This window comes from Protomyctophum bolini (assembly GCF_963924005.1).
Source record: "Protomyctophum bolini genome assembly, chromosome: 5".
Classification (NCBI taxonomy): domain Eukaryota; kingdom Metazoa; phylum Chordata; class Actinopteri; order Myctophiformes; family Myctophidae; genus Protomyctophum; species Protomyctophum bolini.
The window spans coordinates 47,606,296-47,621,736 of NC_137866.1; the positions used below are offsets into that span (position 1 = coordinate 47,606,296).

Sequence of the window (15,441 nt, forward strand, 5' to 3'; positions counted from 1 at the left end):
TATACAAGCTGACAAGTGACAATGTGTCACACTCTTCATATATACTCTAAGGTCGCACTGCGATTGTAGATCAGCCATTTTCAGCTATATATATATATATAATATAAAGTTCCTATCACAAAAAAGATTTGGAAGCCCCCCCTGTAGTAAGTCCGAAGGGCTAAGAGATTAAAACACGTTCATAAAAATAAAAATAAACAGAACCAATCTGCAGTAGGCTTTTGTTTTATTTAAAAAAAACAAAAAGGAAAACAATGACTGATGGGAAAAGGGAAAAAAAAATACATGTTTTGTTTGCGTTTTTTTCAAGTTCAGTATAGAAAAACCTGAAGCAACGAATCATGTTTGCCGCGGGGCCCTGCGAAGCGGGGGGGGGGGGGGGGGGGGGGAACAAACAAACAAAAAAAAACCTGATATGAAAAAATATATGCGTGTGTCCGTGGAGAAGACATTATGGATACATTCTATAAGTCCTGTCAATCATTCTATACAAGTCATGTCAATCATTCAGAGTCATGAACACAAACTGAACATTCTCCAATCAATCTCTTCACAGCAGTGCTTCTAAAACCCGTTCACGTCGGAGGACCGCCAAACGGATATGCATTTGGTAGCATATATATATAGCTACCAAAGCTCGCAGGTTAAAATGATTGTGATGCTACATTAGCTAACACTTTGGCTACTCAAAAATAGCAGACATACAAGCTCATATAGTGCTTGTAGATCTACTATCTTTTTGAAAAAAATCATGACAGTTTGTGCAAATCTTTGAACACACACACACACACACACACACACACACACACACACACACACACACACACACACAGTGTCCCTGGCACAAAATGGGGGTACACCGTGACCACACTCAAATACATATCCGTTTGGGAGCGCCTCCTCGACATGAAAGGCTTGAGAAGTGATGCCTTAAATGTTTTCCATTCGAAACAGCCCAGAAAAGGCCAGGGAGGCACCAGATTAACATTTCACATTTTGACTTATAAGTGTCATTAACATCAGCTTGAACACGTCTCACTGAAGCAGATATACAATTCAAGCATCAGCAGAAAAATATCTCCCCACAAATTAAGGAACAGGATTGCTCTTGTGCACGCGGGAGCATGCAAAAATCCTATACAACACTGTCCACAAAGCATAGATCCTAACTAGGTTCGACATCCTTTAGGATTTTAACCATTTCGGTTGCCCCCAAAAAAGGACCCTTACATGTCTTAACTATGAGATTGTACAAATGGAACCATATGGATCCTTACATGTCTTAACTATGAGATTGTACAAATGGAACCATATGGATCCTTACAGGTCTCAAACTATGAGATTGTACAAATGGAACCATATGGATCCTTACAGGTCTCAAACTATGAGATTGTACAAATGGAACCATATGGATCCTTACAGGTCTCAAACTATGAGATTGTACAAATGGAACCATATGGATCCTTACAGGTCTCAAACTATGAGATTGTACAAATGGAACCATATGGATCCTTACAGGTCTGTAACTATGAGTGTACAAACGGAACCGAATGCTTTCATTTGGTTCCATTTGTACACTCAGGTGTTATGGTTGTCCTTTGAATAAAAGCTTGAGAAGCACCGGCATTTGTAATTGTTTAGTGGATGTAAAAGTCCACATAACCGGCTCTGACGGTGTGATAAAACCCGGTTACAAATCGCCGCCGGAACCGATTCCCGTTCCTCAATGTTGGACCTGGATCCGGGGATCCCCAACCCAGCCTATAAATAAAGCATGGATCCCAAACCTCTGCATGCGTCCCCAGATCCAGCCCGCACACTCCTCCGGTTTCTGTGTTTTTGCTCCAGCTTGACATAGATCTGTACAACTAAATCATTTGGTATCTCTTTTAGGCCTGGGCAAACATTACCGCTGTCGGGGCAGAAACTTCCGTCTTTGAACTTTTTGTGTTTTCGTAATTAATGTCCTATATATATATATATATATATATATATATATATGCACCTTCTTAATTCTTGTCATACTATTTTAGATTTTGTTTTGTGTCTGTGGATTTGATAAATGAAAAATATCAAGAAGAGCTTGAGACAAAATAATAACTACTTTGGATCTATTCGAACACAGGATATTATTATTATTATTATTATTAGTAGTAGTAACCGTTTTGGACATACAGTACAAGGTTTCCACCCGACAGCGATAATTATATACATATATCGTGATACGATACTAGCGTTGGGAATACCGTGACGTCACATGACATGACCCAAGTGTTGTATTTTCCTGGTTTTAAATGACGTAAGCCCTACTTTTAAGAAAACGGATACGCCCACAATATATCATATAATGGTCACAATATCAACTTTGAGGTATTTAGTAAAAAATATGATGTTATTGTGTTATTATTATTATTATTATTATGATTATATTCTGTCCATATGACCCAGCCCTAATGTGTTATGTGTTCGTCAAAGTCCAGCCTCTTTAGACCTAGTGGTTCTCAAAGTGGGGTTCGTTCTAGGAAGTCCCTATAGCAAAAGTAGATACAAGCGTCACAATCATTTTAACCACTTTATCCATTTATATATTGGCTATTAAAAAAAAAATAGCAAATGTACAAGCTTGCATCGCCGCACTGCAAGCTTGTACATTTGCTATTTTTGCTGGTATTTCCTTTTTGAATCTTGACATTATTAAGAAACTTTCTCTTCTGGGGGGGGACGACGACGACCACTGAGAACCACTGCTTTTTAGACCGTAACGGGGCGAGGGGTTGAAGTGGAAGTGAAATGGAAGAACACTTCTGCGTTTTACATTTGGTACTGGTAGGTGAAATAGAGGCGTGCGCTGCGCACGTTACAGCACACACTTCACGCTGTAAAGTGCACACACACACACACACACACACACACACACACACAGGGGGGGGGGGGGGGGTCATGTGACACCTGAAAAAAGTGACGTCCTGAGCATCCAAAGTGAAGGTTTTTGAAGGGTTTAAGACGAGGTGGCGAGGAGGGCGGGCCGACGACCCTTCCCCCCCCCTCCCCCTCCCCCACACTGCATCGCTAATTAACCACTTAAACCCTAAGTAAGATGTCCGGGGTCCCCCAGGGCTCTCTAGTCTACCAGACCCTCTAGTATTTCCCCAAGTCTACACAAAATCTCGAAAATGGACCCGTCTTACAAGCTCACAAGACGTGTTTTTGCTTGTAGATGGGCTATAGAGCATAGCCGTGGCGGCCAGTCCGTTTACTGGCTCTGCTTCCACATCCATTCAGCCCATAAGAGATTTCCCTAAATATTTAGGCCTATATGAATTATTTCGAGACTGGAACCATGCGATCCAGGCTCCACCTGGACAAACATCTGAAAACCGCACACCACGGCAAAGTTACAAGTTGTAACTTGGAGGAGAAAAAAAAGGAAAGAGAATGGGCTTTCTATTTGTGGAACCAGGGCCGGTGAACAAAATGGCCGCCACTGCTATGCTCTATTTTCGCCCTCTAGGGACGCAAGGGTTCAAGTGGTAAAAAAAAAAAAAAGAAAAAAAGATAAAAGAGGAGATCCGCTCTAAAGTCCAAACAATCCACTGGGGCTGCAGTATAAAAGACCCGGTAGTGGAAGCGGAGTGGAGGAAGCGGAGCGGGCTCTGAGGACAGACATCAGTGGAAACAGACTCGGTAGCAGACGTAGGCGCCGAAGGCCAGCGCCGTGCCCACGCACACGTTGGCCAGCAGGGGGCTCCAGGACTCTTCTTCTGCTTGTTTTTCTGTCTCGCGCGTCGTCTGCGGCGCTGGCTGCTGCTGCTGCTGCTGCTGGGGTTTGGAGGTCTGTTGTTCTTCCCAGACCGCCGGACATTCATGCTGATCGGAGGAGGAGGAGGAGGGAAGATTGGCGGGAGGGGCTTCAGCGAGAGGGGGAGGAGCTTCAGCAGGAGGAGGAGGGGCTTCAGCGACAGTCCTCCTTCGCAGCTCCGGCTGTGGCGAGGAACTGTGAACGATGTGATAGATACACATGGATAACTGAATAACTGAACGCATAATAATCTATGAATAACCGTGCCATATGATAGATACACACTACTGTTACTGAACAAACACTGAACAAACTATCACTGACTATCACAATATAGTGCTTTAACCTTTCTTTTTTTTAAAGGGGAAAAAAAAGAAAGAAAAATAAATCAAGTACGAAGAAAATGGCTGACACTGACCCGAGACATTGGACATGGTCGTTCTGTTGGATGATGGGGTGTTGCGGGAAGAAGGAGGTGGTCTCTGGGACGATGTGGTGGTGTGGCGGGGAGAAGGAGGTGGTCTCTGGGACGATGTGGTGGTGTGGCGGGGAGGAGGAGGTGGTCTCTGTTTCAGGCTGTCCGTTGTGAGGCTCTCTGGGAGGAGGAGGAGGAGGAGGAGGAGAGAACTGTGGAGGAAGATCTTCCTCGTTGGACAGCTCCTTCCATTCCTCCTGAACGAGCAAACACACAACGTTTGATTCGGAATGCTTATGGAGATAATGATGAACGAAGGACCGACGTACACAAATATTTATCCCACTTGGACCTTCTACATTTCTAAATTTCTTCGACTGATAAATAAAACAATAAGCAATTAGGACTAAAATTAGGACAAAAATGTATTGACAATTTCGTCAACAAATAAACAAATCTTAGGGAGGGACCAGTGGAGAAGAGATCCAAGTCGTTTTATGCTTGGTTGCACACAGGCGTCCCGCTCTGAAAATAGCTAATCTAGAGCTTGTAGATTGGCTATATTTATGCCAAGTGTGAATTAGGCATTACAACTGTAGATTTAGTCAAGTATAATCTTATAATATTTAGTAAACTAAAACCCAGTTTTCAGGCGATGAGCAGCGGCGTGCTTCGCGACACACGCGCAACCAGGAACTCGCCTTCAGGGTGTGGTCTCCGTTGATGAGCCGCGCCCCCTCGATGACAGCTAGGTAGGAGAAGCGCAGCTGGTCAGCGGTCTGGATCAGTCCCATGCGATGGCGTCGCATCTCCAGCAGGACGTCGCGGATACGCACCGAGGACGGGTCCTGTCGGATGGACATCTGCACGACCACACGAATACAACACAAGGGACGGAAGTTAGATTTTTCACTGTCGCCACTGTTCATTTGTATACATATTAGAGTAGTTGCTTGTAATGGGCTCCATCCACGCAGAATAACTCTTCCTACTTCCGGACCGCTTCCCTACTTCCTTCAGGTGTTACCAATGATACTAATTAGGGCTATGTTCCATTTAGTACACAGTGGTTCTCAAACCTTTGAATTTCAAGGACCCCCGTAACAAAGACTTTTGAATACAAATTTTGATGTTTTTACTTTTTAGTCATACAGTCTTTTGAATAAAACTTCCATTTAGTTTTAGTCATCTGAAAACTGGCACAATAGCAGCACCCTGGCTTTGTTTGACTAGAATGGAACATAGCCTTTCCTCGGGAACACCTGTGAAGGAAGTAGGTGTACATGTTTGTATTTGTTGATGACATGAATTAATGTGTTAATAATAACACTTTTTGTGTTATTCTTTTAGCACACATGTTACTGTACCACGTGCCGTTAACATTTCAGACGAATAAAGTATTGAATCAATCCATCAAAAACTGAATGTTACAACCACGTAGAAGCCAGTCACACACGTTGTGAGCTTGTAGTTATTTCCAGTATTGTTCATACAAGGAAGTACAGTATAATTTTGTCTTGGATAAGTCAACGCTTTAAGTTGGTACCCCTGGAATTTAAATCTGTAATATACTATGTGCTAACCAGGATTAAAACACAATAATGCTCAGCGTCAGTTGGAACCAGTAAATAGACCTTGCCCAGCTATTTGTTGCTTCAGAGCCCTTTTCAAGGTAACACCGTAACTCCCATAATTCCGAACTAACACTATCCCAAACCCTAACGCATGTCAGGAGCCACGGGTGATTTAAAAAAAGAAAATCGTGGCTTTCGCCTTTATTTTTTTATGGAGGGGTAGACAGTAGGCTGACAGGAAATGGGGGGAGAGATGGGCGGGAAGTCGAACCCGCGGCACACTGCCAGACTGGATTACCAGCCAAGGTGCCTGGACCGCTGAGCCATGGCCCAGGCCAGCCACAGGTGATTTTTAACCCGCTGCACGGGTGAGTCTTAACCGGCCACGCAAGTCTGACTAACGGGATGGCTGACTAATGGTAGGGGGAATCATTTTGCAGACCGACCAACGACTTCCGGTTTCGAATGTTGTGCAATAGACACACACTGTGGTGTGTCGCTCGCCAATATCAAACAAATATAAAGCAATTAAAAGACGGGGATCTCCGTTCTCGGCAGTCAACAGATGGGTTTGAAAAGAGAGTTTTCCGTTTTGGGCAGTTAAACTGTTTTAAAACCCACACAAGCGCTGCCATTTCCAATGCATGTTTATGTTTAGACACTGGGATTTGACTTCCATGTAATACCACTTGTAAACCAGTAGGTGTCATACCAGACAAGGCAGACAGGTAGACACAGGATGTAAATGTCTTGGTAGAAGGAAGAGCAGGGAGATCTAGCTCTGGGCCATAGTGTAACACCACTACCTCTCTCAATATAAATATAAAATAATCTTAAAAATAAATAAATAAAAGATGCAGCGACGAGTACCGACCAGCAGGAGGCAGGTGTCCACCAGACAGAAGGTCCCGGAGCGTCCGATGCCGGCGCTGCAGTGGACCACCACGGGACCCCGGTCCGACCGTAGACACCCCGACTCTCGGACCCGCACCAGGAAGTTGAGGAAGGAGGCGGGGGAGTCGGGGACGCCGAAGTCAGGCCAGGTGGTGTAGTGGAAATGTAAGATCTCCCGCCTTTCTTCTGTCTGCAGGGGAGAGAGGCAGAGGGTTGGAGAGACATTTAGCAGCCATAGGGCGCTACATTTTTTGCTACATTGGCCAGCCAGTGGGCTAGGAGAAGCTTACAGAGGGGTTTAGGAGAAGCTTACAGAGAGGTGTTGCAGTTCCAGCTGGCGGACAGTGTAGTAGGACTTGACGTCCTCAGACAGGAGGGTCAGCTTGAAGTTGGTGTCCTCAAAGATGGCGTCCCCCTCCTCCCTGTGTGGCCAGTACTGAGCGCACTTCACCTACAAAAAACACATTTTGTGCCGTCTCTGTCATTATGTCCCCGTTACTTTTCAGGATTCAAATTCAAAAGTACAGTAGCAAAGTAAAGCTCGAAAAGCAATTTGCTATACTATTGATGCTTGTGTGGCGCTGTAGTATGATCAAGTAAGGGCATTCATTTGCACAAAAACAAAGTTCAAATAGGTTAGGTTTCTGCCCGAAAGCAATGATATATGGCATGATAATTACATACATTTTACATGCTTTTCTTAGGTTTCTTTACCTTTTGTGCATGTGTGCAATCCTAGTGTATATATTATATATTAATTCGGAAAAGCCCTACAAATGTCTATCGTCTCTGTCGGGTGGAAACCTCATGTCCAAAACTGTTACTTTTCAGGATTCAAATTCAAACGTAGCAGGTATTTTGTGTGACGCTGTGGTATGATCAAGTAGGCCATTCATTTATGAAAAAAAACAAAATATGGAGATAAGAGGTTTCTGCCCGACGATATATTCAATACAGAGCACACTTCACCAGGCCTTTCACAATGATATTACATAATCGCGTTTGAGATCATCGCAATTATATTGCATATTCGTCACAATTGTTTCCGTGTTGAAAAATGCTCGTACATTTTCAAATGTTTTCCATGTCATTAGTCATAATCTGCTCCTTTGACTAGAGCCGATCTACAAGATCACAACATGTCGCTTTGTGAGCCGTGTAGATCAGCTATTTTGTGGTTTTCAAATAATTATAGTCGAGTAAAAGTACAATATTTGCCTTTGAGATGTAGTGGAATAGATTAGTAAAAGTTGGAAAAACAGTTGCAAACACATTTACATTCAGTCACTGCATTTCTGACATGCACAGGTCTATACAGGTACAGTACGTGATGTTGGTGGGTACACCGCACTGTGCTAACAATGTGCAATAAATATTGCAAGTTTAGTCTTTTTTTTTCATGTGACACCATAATGTGTTGCTTACAGATCCTTTCTCCACCACACGGTTCAGCATTACCACGCCCACGGTCCTCTGCTCCCACACCATCTCCCAGAAGTGACCGCACGTGTTGGGAAGAGGGCCCTGGTGGGACGGAAAACATAGGAAGTGACGTCGAAGGTCATCCCACTTGGAGGCACTAGAGGCGAATTGGGACACAAATCCTACAAATGGTCCTCCAATTTGGTCTGCCGACTGCCGGGGTCTGACGGCAGCAGTGTTGTTTTCGTCGACTAAAAAACTATGACGAAAGATGTTCGTCGACTACCTTTTTTTCCACTGGCGAAAAACTAAATGGAAACTACGTGAAAACTAAGCTAAGATGACTAAAAGACTAAATATAGTGACAATTTCGTCAACAAATAAAAACTAGACTGAAATGTTAGGAAGGGACTAGTGGACAAGAGATAAATGAAAGTCATTTTACACTTGGTTTGTATGCTGTAAAATAGCAGATCTACAAGCACACAGTTGTAAAATCAGTCATTACGACCTGCCAAAGGCCTGCCAAAATACATTTTAGTCGACTAAATCAGCTGTAGATTTACTGAGATGTAAAACTAGACTAACACTAAGACATTCCTGGTGACTAAAATGTGACTAAAACTAAAGGAAAACTATTCAAAAGACTATGACCTAAAACTAAAATTGATGCCAAAAACAACACTGGACGGCAGACCTTGTGAACAACGTTATTGTATTGGTTTATGTTTTCCTGATTTGTCTCTCTGGGAGAAAAAAAAAAAAGGGGAAAAAAAGCATTTTAGTACGAAAATCTTGGGAAGATTGTGTGGCTGGTGGCGACCATGGTTCAGAAGCTGTGTTCACGTTCACTATTCCATTGGAAATAATGGACTAATGCTTCGGGGCCTCCTAAAGAAGCGGCCTCCTACACCTACTTCACAGTTTAAAGGAAGTAAACCAGAGATGGCGTGTCTTTCTTTTCTTTTTTTTGTCTTGGGTGACATTATTAGTACACACAGGAAGTGCCATTAGTACACAGAGGAAGGAACCATTTAGTACACAAGCCACGTATACATTCTGGGGGAAAAAAAGGAACTGAAACATTCTATAAACTAGAAATGCTGCTGCATACCAGATTTTTGCAGAACGTAAATAAACCCCTCCCCATCACTCCAAGCTCATAGCAAAGCTGCTCCCACCCTCGACAACTATTACATGCGGGAAAGCATTTGTCATTTTAGATTTTTTACACTTAATGATGTGTTGTGTAAGCAATCTAGATCAACTATTTTGTCAATTCAAATTATTCAATATATATTAAATGTGTCAGTGATTTCTTTGTATGTTACATTATTTGTCATATCTGCCCTGGGTCATTTGCGATTATGAAACCTAAACAGGCAAACAGAAAAACAAATTGTAACGTTCCAATGTTCAATGCAAAACAAAAACCAAAACAATGCAATTGAATCATTCATCAAAATTATCCGTGTGTCAATTAATCTTCAACTTAAATTTGTAATTCCTTAACCCATTCTGAACGGGAACCCATTTTGGTGTTAGCATCATGTTATGCTTTAGCTATTGAAAAATAGCAGATCTACAAGCTCATACGCTACGAGCTTGTAGGTCTGCTATTTCTGAAAAATAGAAGAACGACATTTTTAGAATCTGATCTCAGGTCAGAATGGGTTAATCAGACCAGTGTATGTCCAGTGGAAACCTCGTATGAATCTGATCTCAGGTCAGAATGGGTCAAGGCCTGAGCCTCGTGGTATACCTGAGTGAGGATGTACTTCCGCTCCGCCTCCTCCACCGTGATGAGGCTGGCGTTGATGTAGTCGTTCATGCCCAGCTGCAGGCGGATTCTGCTGTGGTCGACTGCAAGCAAAACACAACAGAATGCTACGTAGCACAGGGGTCTCTAACAGGGGGTCCAGGACCCATTTGTGGGTCACAGAGCCATTTTCATGGGTCACGAAAAACAAAGGAAGAAAGTATTTCAATTGACTTTATCCGCCCCCAGTGTGTGCACACACACACACACACACACACACACACACACACACACACACACACACACACACACAGATGTGTATATTTGTTATCTCCATCTCTGAACCCATTGACCATATATGCACAGCGCAGCCATCTTGCCAATAAGTTAATGGCAGGGTGGTGAATAGCTGAAATTTCCCATTGACAGCCCATACAGAAAAGTCCTATCTGATTGTATTAAACAATGTCAAACTCACCAACATTGCAGCTGTATGAAAAGCTTGAATTATCCCCTATCTGCATAAGTGTTTGTTCCATAGAAATACACCCGTAGACACGAGCTATGTTATGAGCTACTTCCTGTTCTTGGAGGTGTTTTCTTTTTTTCTTACATTTTGGAAACGCTCATTTTCAGTAATGCAACCTCCTGCTGCCTCCTGCATTATGTGCAAATTCAAAACAGGCGGTACTCACTGCCGTTGAGCGATATCCAACGAGCACTTCCAAACTCACTTAGAAATTATTTTCGCTCATAACATATCTACGGTGGATTTTTTATGAAACAAAACACTTTTGCAGCTGTACGAAAAGCTTCTTTCTATAAAGGTGAGTTTGATGTGGTTTAATACAATCAGATGGGACTTTTCTGTTTGGATGTATGGGCCGTCAATGGGAAGTTGCAGCTAGTTACCACCCTGCCATTAACTTGATGGCAAAACAAAACTACAAAATTAATACTACTAGTCTACATCCTCTCAACGGTCAACATACTCCGATCTCCGATAAGTATGATGAGCTTTGAGCTAGCTTGGAGCTTTGACAGCATCTTATCAAAGTTACAGTACATGAAAGAAAAAGGTTACACTGAAACCAACATCAGCAGTGCCACCCTGGTCAGCGATTCTCAGCTCGTTTCATTTCAATGACCCCAGCTTGACATGCGTGATGAGGCCACAGATGCCCATTTCATAACCCTTTGTCGTCCTTTAATTTTATAAAAATTATGAGATATTACTTAAACATTTTAAAACATTTGCCATGGACTCACTGTTTGAGAAACAGGGATAGCCCCAGGAAACCAGAAGTGGGCGGGGCGACAGTGTCTCAGGAGGTAGAGCGGCTGGCCGCTCGGAAATCGGATGGTGCCCGGATCGGGTTAGTGTCCTTGAGCAAGACACTGACCCACACTGACCCATAGTCTACAAAGGCTTCACGGCCAAGAGCATATCGATTCAGGGGTCCTTGACGTGAAAATGTTTGAGAACATCTGAAATTTACCCTTTTTGAGTGGTGCAACCACTCCAAGGAACAGCAATGTCCGTGTTCACCTGTGTTGGTTCACCTATGTGTCCGCCTATGTGACATAATGAGCACCAGTATGACTATTAGCACCAGTAGGGGCACTGTTGTGCCAGAAACAGAGAGAGATAGTGCTGCACGTGCTGCACTGTTGCCTGCTAATGAGAGAGAGGGGGGTGGGGGGGGGTGGGAGTTGCAACGCTCAGTTCACACGGGTGTGATTTTTACTTACATGGGCTGACATCTCTGTAACGATTCCGACTTTTGTTCTCAGGCAACTTGGCGAGTTTGCACGGCAGTTCACTTGACTGCTGACGAATTTCCTGTGTGAAAAGATAAAACAAAATGCTATTAAAACCTGTGATCCCTTTTGTTCCTCTGGTTGGAATGAACTCTAGCATCCCTATTCTGAGGATAACTTTAGCCGAAATTGGCAGATCTACTGTAGATCTGCTATTTTCTGCAAAGAGGTTGTATATATGGAAAAATGAGCAGACCAAGTACAGAGCCCAATGGTCAAGTTTCCTTTGACGGTGTAATTACATATTTGGAGGTCCATGACAAGAAATAAGCATTGGTATAGTACAGCAGGGGTCTTCAACAGGGCGCCCAGGAGTCAGGACCCCTAGGCCCAGGGGTGAAGGGGTCCCTCAAGAGTTAATACAGGGGGGGGCCGCCAAATCTCTGTATCAACCACTTGAACCCATGTCACATAGCAACCTAGAACCTTTCGGGACCCTCGGTTACCTTTTCTGAATTTTGGACGTCGGTACCCTAGGGTCCCTAATCGGTTATTCCACTCTCCATAGGACGCAGATTTACCCACTCTCTGTTCGCGGAGAGCCGCACCGTCGCTTGAGTGTTGGTGAGATGTTTCAAAGATGCATAACACAGCTATAGGAGTCAGCGTAAACGTGTGCGAAAGAGCGCTAATCGGAGTTGCCGTTAAGTATTTTTGGCTTCTCTGAAATTCTCTCTTCCCGGTACAATGGGAAGTCATCAAGGAAGTCAAGGAAGAGAGAAGTTCAGCGAAGAAATTAAAAAAATATATATATTAAAAATACTTAACGGCAACTCTGATTAGTGCTCTTTCGCACACGTTTCCGTTGTCTCCTATAGCTGTGTTATGCATCTGTGAAACATCTCACCAACACTCAAGCGACGGCGCGGCTCTCCGTGAACATTGAGTGGGTAAATCTGCGTCCTATGGAGAGTGGAATAACCGATAATCGATTCAGAAAAGGTAACCGAGGGTCCCGAAATGGGCTAATATAGCAACCCTATGTGGAATGGAGAGTGGAATAACCGGTTCAGAAAAGGTAACCGAGGGTCCCGAAATGGACTAATATAGCAACCCTATTCTGGGGACAACTTTAGCCGAAAATAGCAGATCTACAAGCTCACTATTTTCGGCAAAGAGATTTGGTGTATACGGAAACAAGAGCAGAGCAAGTACAGAGCCAAAGGTCAAGTTTACTGTGACGGTCTAACTGGATACATGTCTGAAAATAGACGCAATTTGCAACTCTAATTTGTTTTATAATGGGATGAATCTAGAGTTGCAATACCCTCCATTGACTCCCCACTCATCCAATTTCCGTTTGTGATCTGCTTGTATTAAACGACGGTAAACTCACCAACATTGCAGCTGTAGGGCAAGCTTGAATTATCCTCTTTCAATCTGTGAGCTTGTGTGTCATAAAAATCCACCATAGACATGTCAAGAAATTCTGTGCAGGCGATTCTTTTTCTAAGTGTTGGAGTTTGGAAGCGCTCGTCGTATGTTACTGAACGGTCCTGCGTACCATCTGTTTCGCATTTGCAGTTAATGCGGGAGGCAGCAGCACGACCCCTTAATTAAAACGAGTGCTTCCAAACTCCAGCACAGAAAAATAATCACCTGCAGAGGATGTCTTGACAGAAAGTAGCTCATAACATGTCTACGGTGGATTTTTATGGCACAAAAGCTCAGCAGATTGAAAGAGGGTCATTCAAGCTTGCCCTACAGCTGCAATGTTGGTGAGTTTAACGTCGTTTAATACAAGCAGATCGCAAACGCAAATTGGATGAGTGGGGCGTAAAATGGAGGGTATTGCAACTCTAGATTCATCCCATTATAAAACAAATCTAGAGTTGCAAATTGCGGCTAGTCTGAAAATACACATCAACATGAATTCAACACAATGCTACACATTAATACAATGTGATAGTGCTGCCAAACAAGTATATGAAGCCATCTATGAATCATTTTGAAATCTATGAAAAAAGTTAAATCTGCAAATGGTGTGTAGTGGGGGTCCCTGCTTCATCTCTCTCTCTGCTAAGGGGTCCTTGGCCTGACAAACGTTGAAGACCAGAGCCCTGTATAACAGCATATACGGGACACAGAACATCAATCATGTAGGAACAGCAGGATGGCTCTGAAGTAATAGAGGAACTAAACAGTCACACAACACAACACTGGTGATCATTCACGTCGTGTCTTCATTTGGACCGCGGCGGCTCTCACCACAACCAGTTAATTAGCTAATTGATTAACCCCTTCGTGTACCGATCAGAAGAACCAACCGAACCCCATTAACGGATACCTGGTACACGGCGCTCCAACTGCCGGGCTCATCGATTTCCCGAAACTCGGCTTCCATCGCGGTCCCGGTCCGGGTCCGTCCGGGACGCTTCGATCACACAGCGGTTCTTATGATCAAAGGGGTCGGCGCCAAACCGACACCAGCCTGGTCCACGCGGCGGATGTTTTTATTTAGTTTTTGTTTTAACCAAACCTTACACACATCAGATACATTGTGACTGTGTTGTCTTAACAGGCCTGCTGCTGCTGGCTGCTGCTCCTTACCGGAAACATACTACGGCCTGTGTGCCTCAAGGATGCACGCGTGACGTAGATGGAAGACCGCAAAGAGAAGCTGAAATGCTTCGGAGTCCGGACCGGTTAGTTTCTTAAAGAAAAATAAAATCTATTTATTCAATTATTATTACAATGTCAATATGGACAATACTGTGTGTGTGTGTGTGTGTGTGTGTGTGTGGTTATTTTATTTATTTCATGAATGAATTAATAAATTAATGATAATGTATTGATGAATTGATTAATTAATTTAAATTTGAAAATGCTTGGTTGTCTGCTATTTTGTGACGTCACAGGAGCATCCTTGGTGTACTGTACATTACTTAACTTGACCGGAAACACGCCATAGACTCCTCCTACACGTTTTTATCACGACCGTCCTTGGGGGGGCGGATAAAAATGTATACTCGGCGACGGTGGTACGACGGTGTCGCTCACACCGTACAACAGTTGTTCCCAAACTTTTTCAATATCAATTAATCAAAATCAAGGACCCACACTCCAAAAACGTCTGGGTTTCCGAGGCTAGTAGCTCAGCTGTTTTTTTTTAATAGTCGAAGTATAGGATCATGTACTAGGGCTAATGGTTTAATGTATCATGTTTTATTAGCGATGATAATCTGAATCTGCAAAGTATCTTCATAATTAAAGCTGTCAAATAGTATTAAAATGTACAATGTGGAGTAGAATATAGATGTATATTACACTTTCAGAAAATCTGGGGTCGGGCAATAGATTACATTCCAAATATGGGTCAAGAACTGGATAGAGCTAATTAAAGCATAATTTTGATTGTGGATGTTTATACTATATATGTTTATATTATATATTTTTTTCATCTACCTGTTTTTCTTTTTGTTGTCATGTTTAATTTTATTTTATTTATTTATTTATCTTCCATGTTACAGAACAGACAATCATGGTCACAATGTAAATCATGCACTTGATAGTTTTCTTGTACTAGGAATGGTCGGGGAAGGGTTAGTAATTGTTCAGTTAGTAAATGTATTTATATATTTATAACTTGCATTTTACAACTGTATGTAAATGAAATGTCAAAAGCAAATAAAATATAATAATATAAAAAATATAAAAAATAATAATATAGATGTATGTAGAAAATAACTGAAACACACAATTTGAAAAGCTCGCAAATTGTTGCGATTTGATGCAATGTGTAGAAACCTTATTTATC

The 15,441-nt window shown here is 42.7% G+C and overlaps 1 protein-coding gene across 4 annotated transcripts; it reads right to left on the reverse strand.

Moving 5' to 3' along the window:
- Positions 1-209: 209 nt before the first annotated feature.
- On the reverse strand, positions 210-14,226 carry ptpn1 (protein tyrosine phosphatase non-receptor type 1). Of its 4 annotated transcripts, none has more exons than XR_013964085.1 (10): positions 13,972-14,226; positions 11,616-11,706; positions 9,867-9,967; positions 8,108-8,206; positions 6,996-7,133; positions 6,663-6,872; positions 4,916-5,077; positions 4,218-4,471; positions 1,480-3,994; positions 210-1,239 (listed from the first exon to the last, which is right to left on the reverse strand). XR_013964085.1 is itself a non-coding variant. In XM_080763992.1 (9 exons), the coding sequence occupies exons 1-9, from the start codon at positions 14,026-14,028 to the stop codon at positions 3,667-3,669; spliced, it is 1,440 nt and encodes a 479-aa protein (XP_080620118.1). In that variant the 5' UTR covers positions 14,029-14,226; the 3' UTR covers positions 210-3,666. The 4 variants fall into 4 exon arrangements, 1 of the variants encoding a protein (XP_080620118.1); XR_013964086.1 differs by having other exon boundaries at positions 1,288-3,994; XR_013964087.1 differs by having other exon boundaries at positions 210-769; positions 806-3,994.
- Between the last annotated feature and the right edge of the window lie 1,215 nt (positions 14,227-15,441).

What these genes read in the sequence shown, in the direction of transcription:
- ptpn1 (XM_080763992.1), bottom strand. Translation starts at nt 14,028, where the DNA reads ATGGAAGCCGAGTTTCGGGAAATCGATGAGCCCGGCAGTTGGAGCGCC. An exon ending in TGGACACCTGCCTCCTGCTG is followed by an intron (nt 5,078 to 6,662) that starts GTCGGTACTCGT and finishes GTGGTCGTGCAG; the next exon opens with ATGTCCATCCGACAGGACCC. An exon ending in GACCATGTCCAATGTCTCGG is followed by an intron (nt 3,995 to 4,217) that starts GTCAGTGTCAGC and finishes CATCGTTCACAG; the next exon opens with TTCCTCGCCACAGCCGGAGC.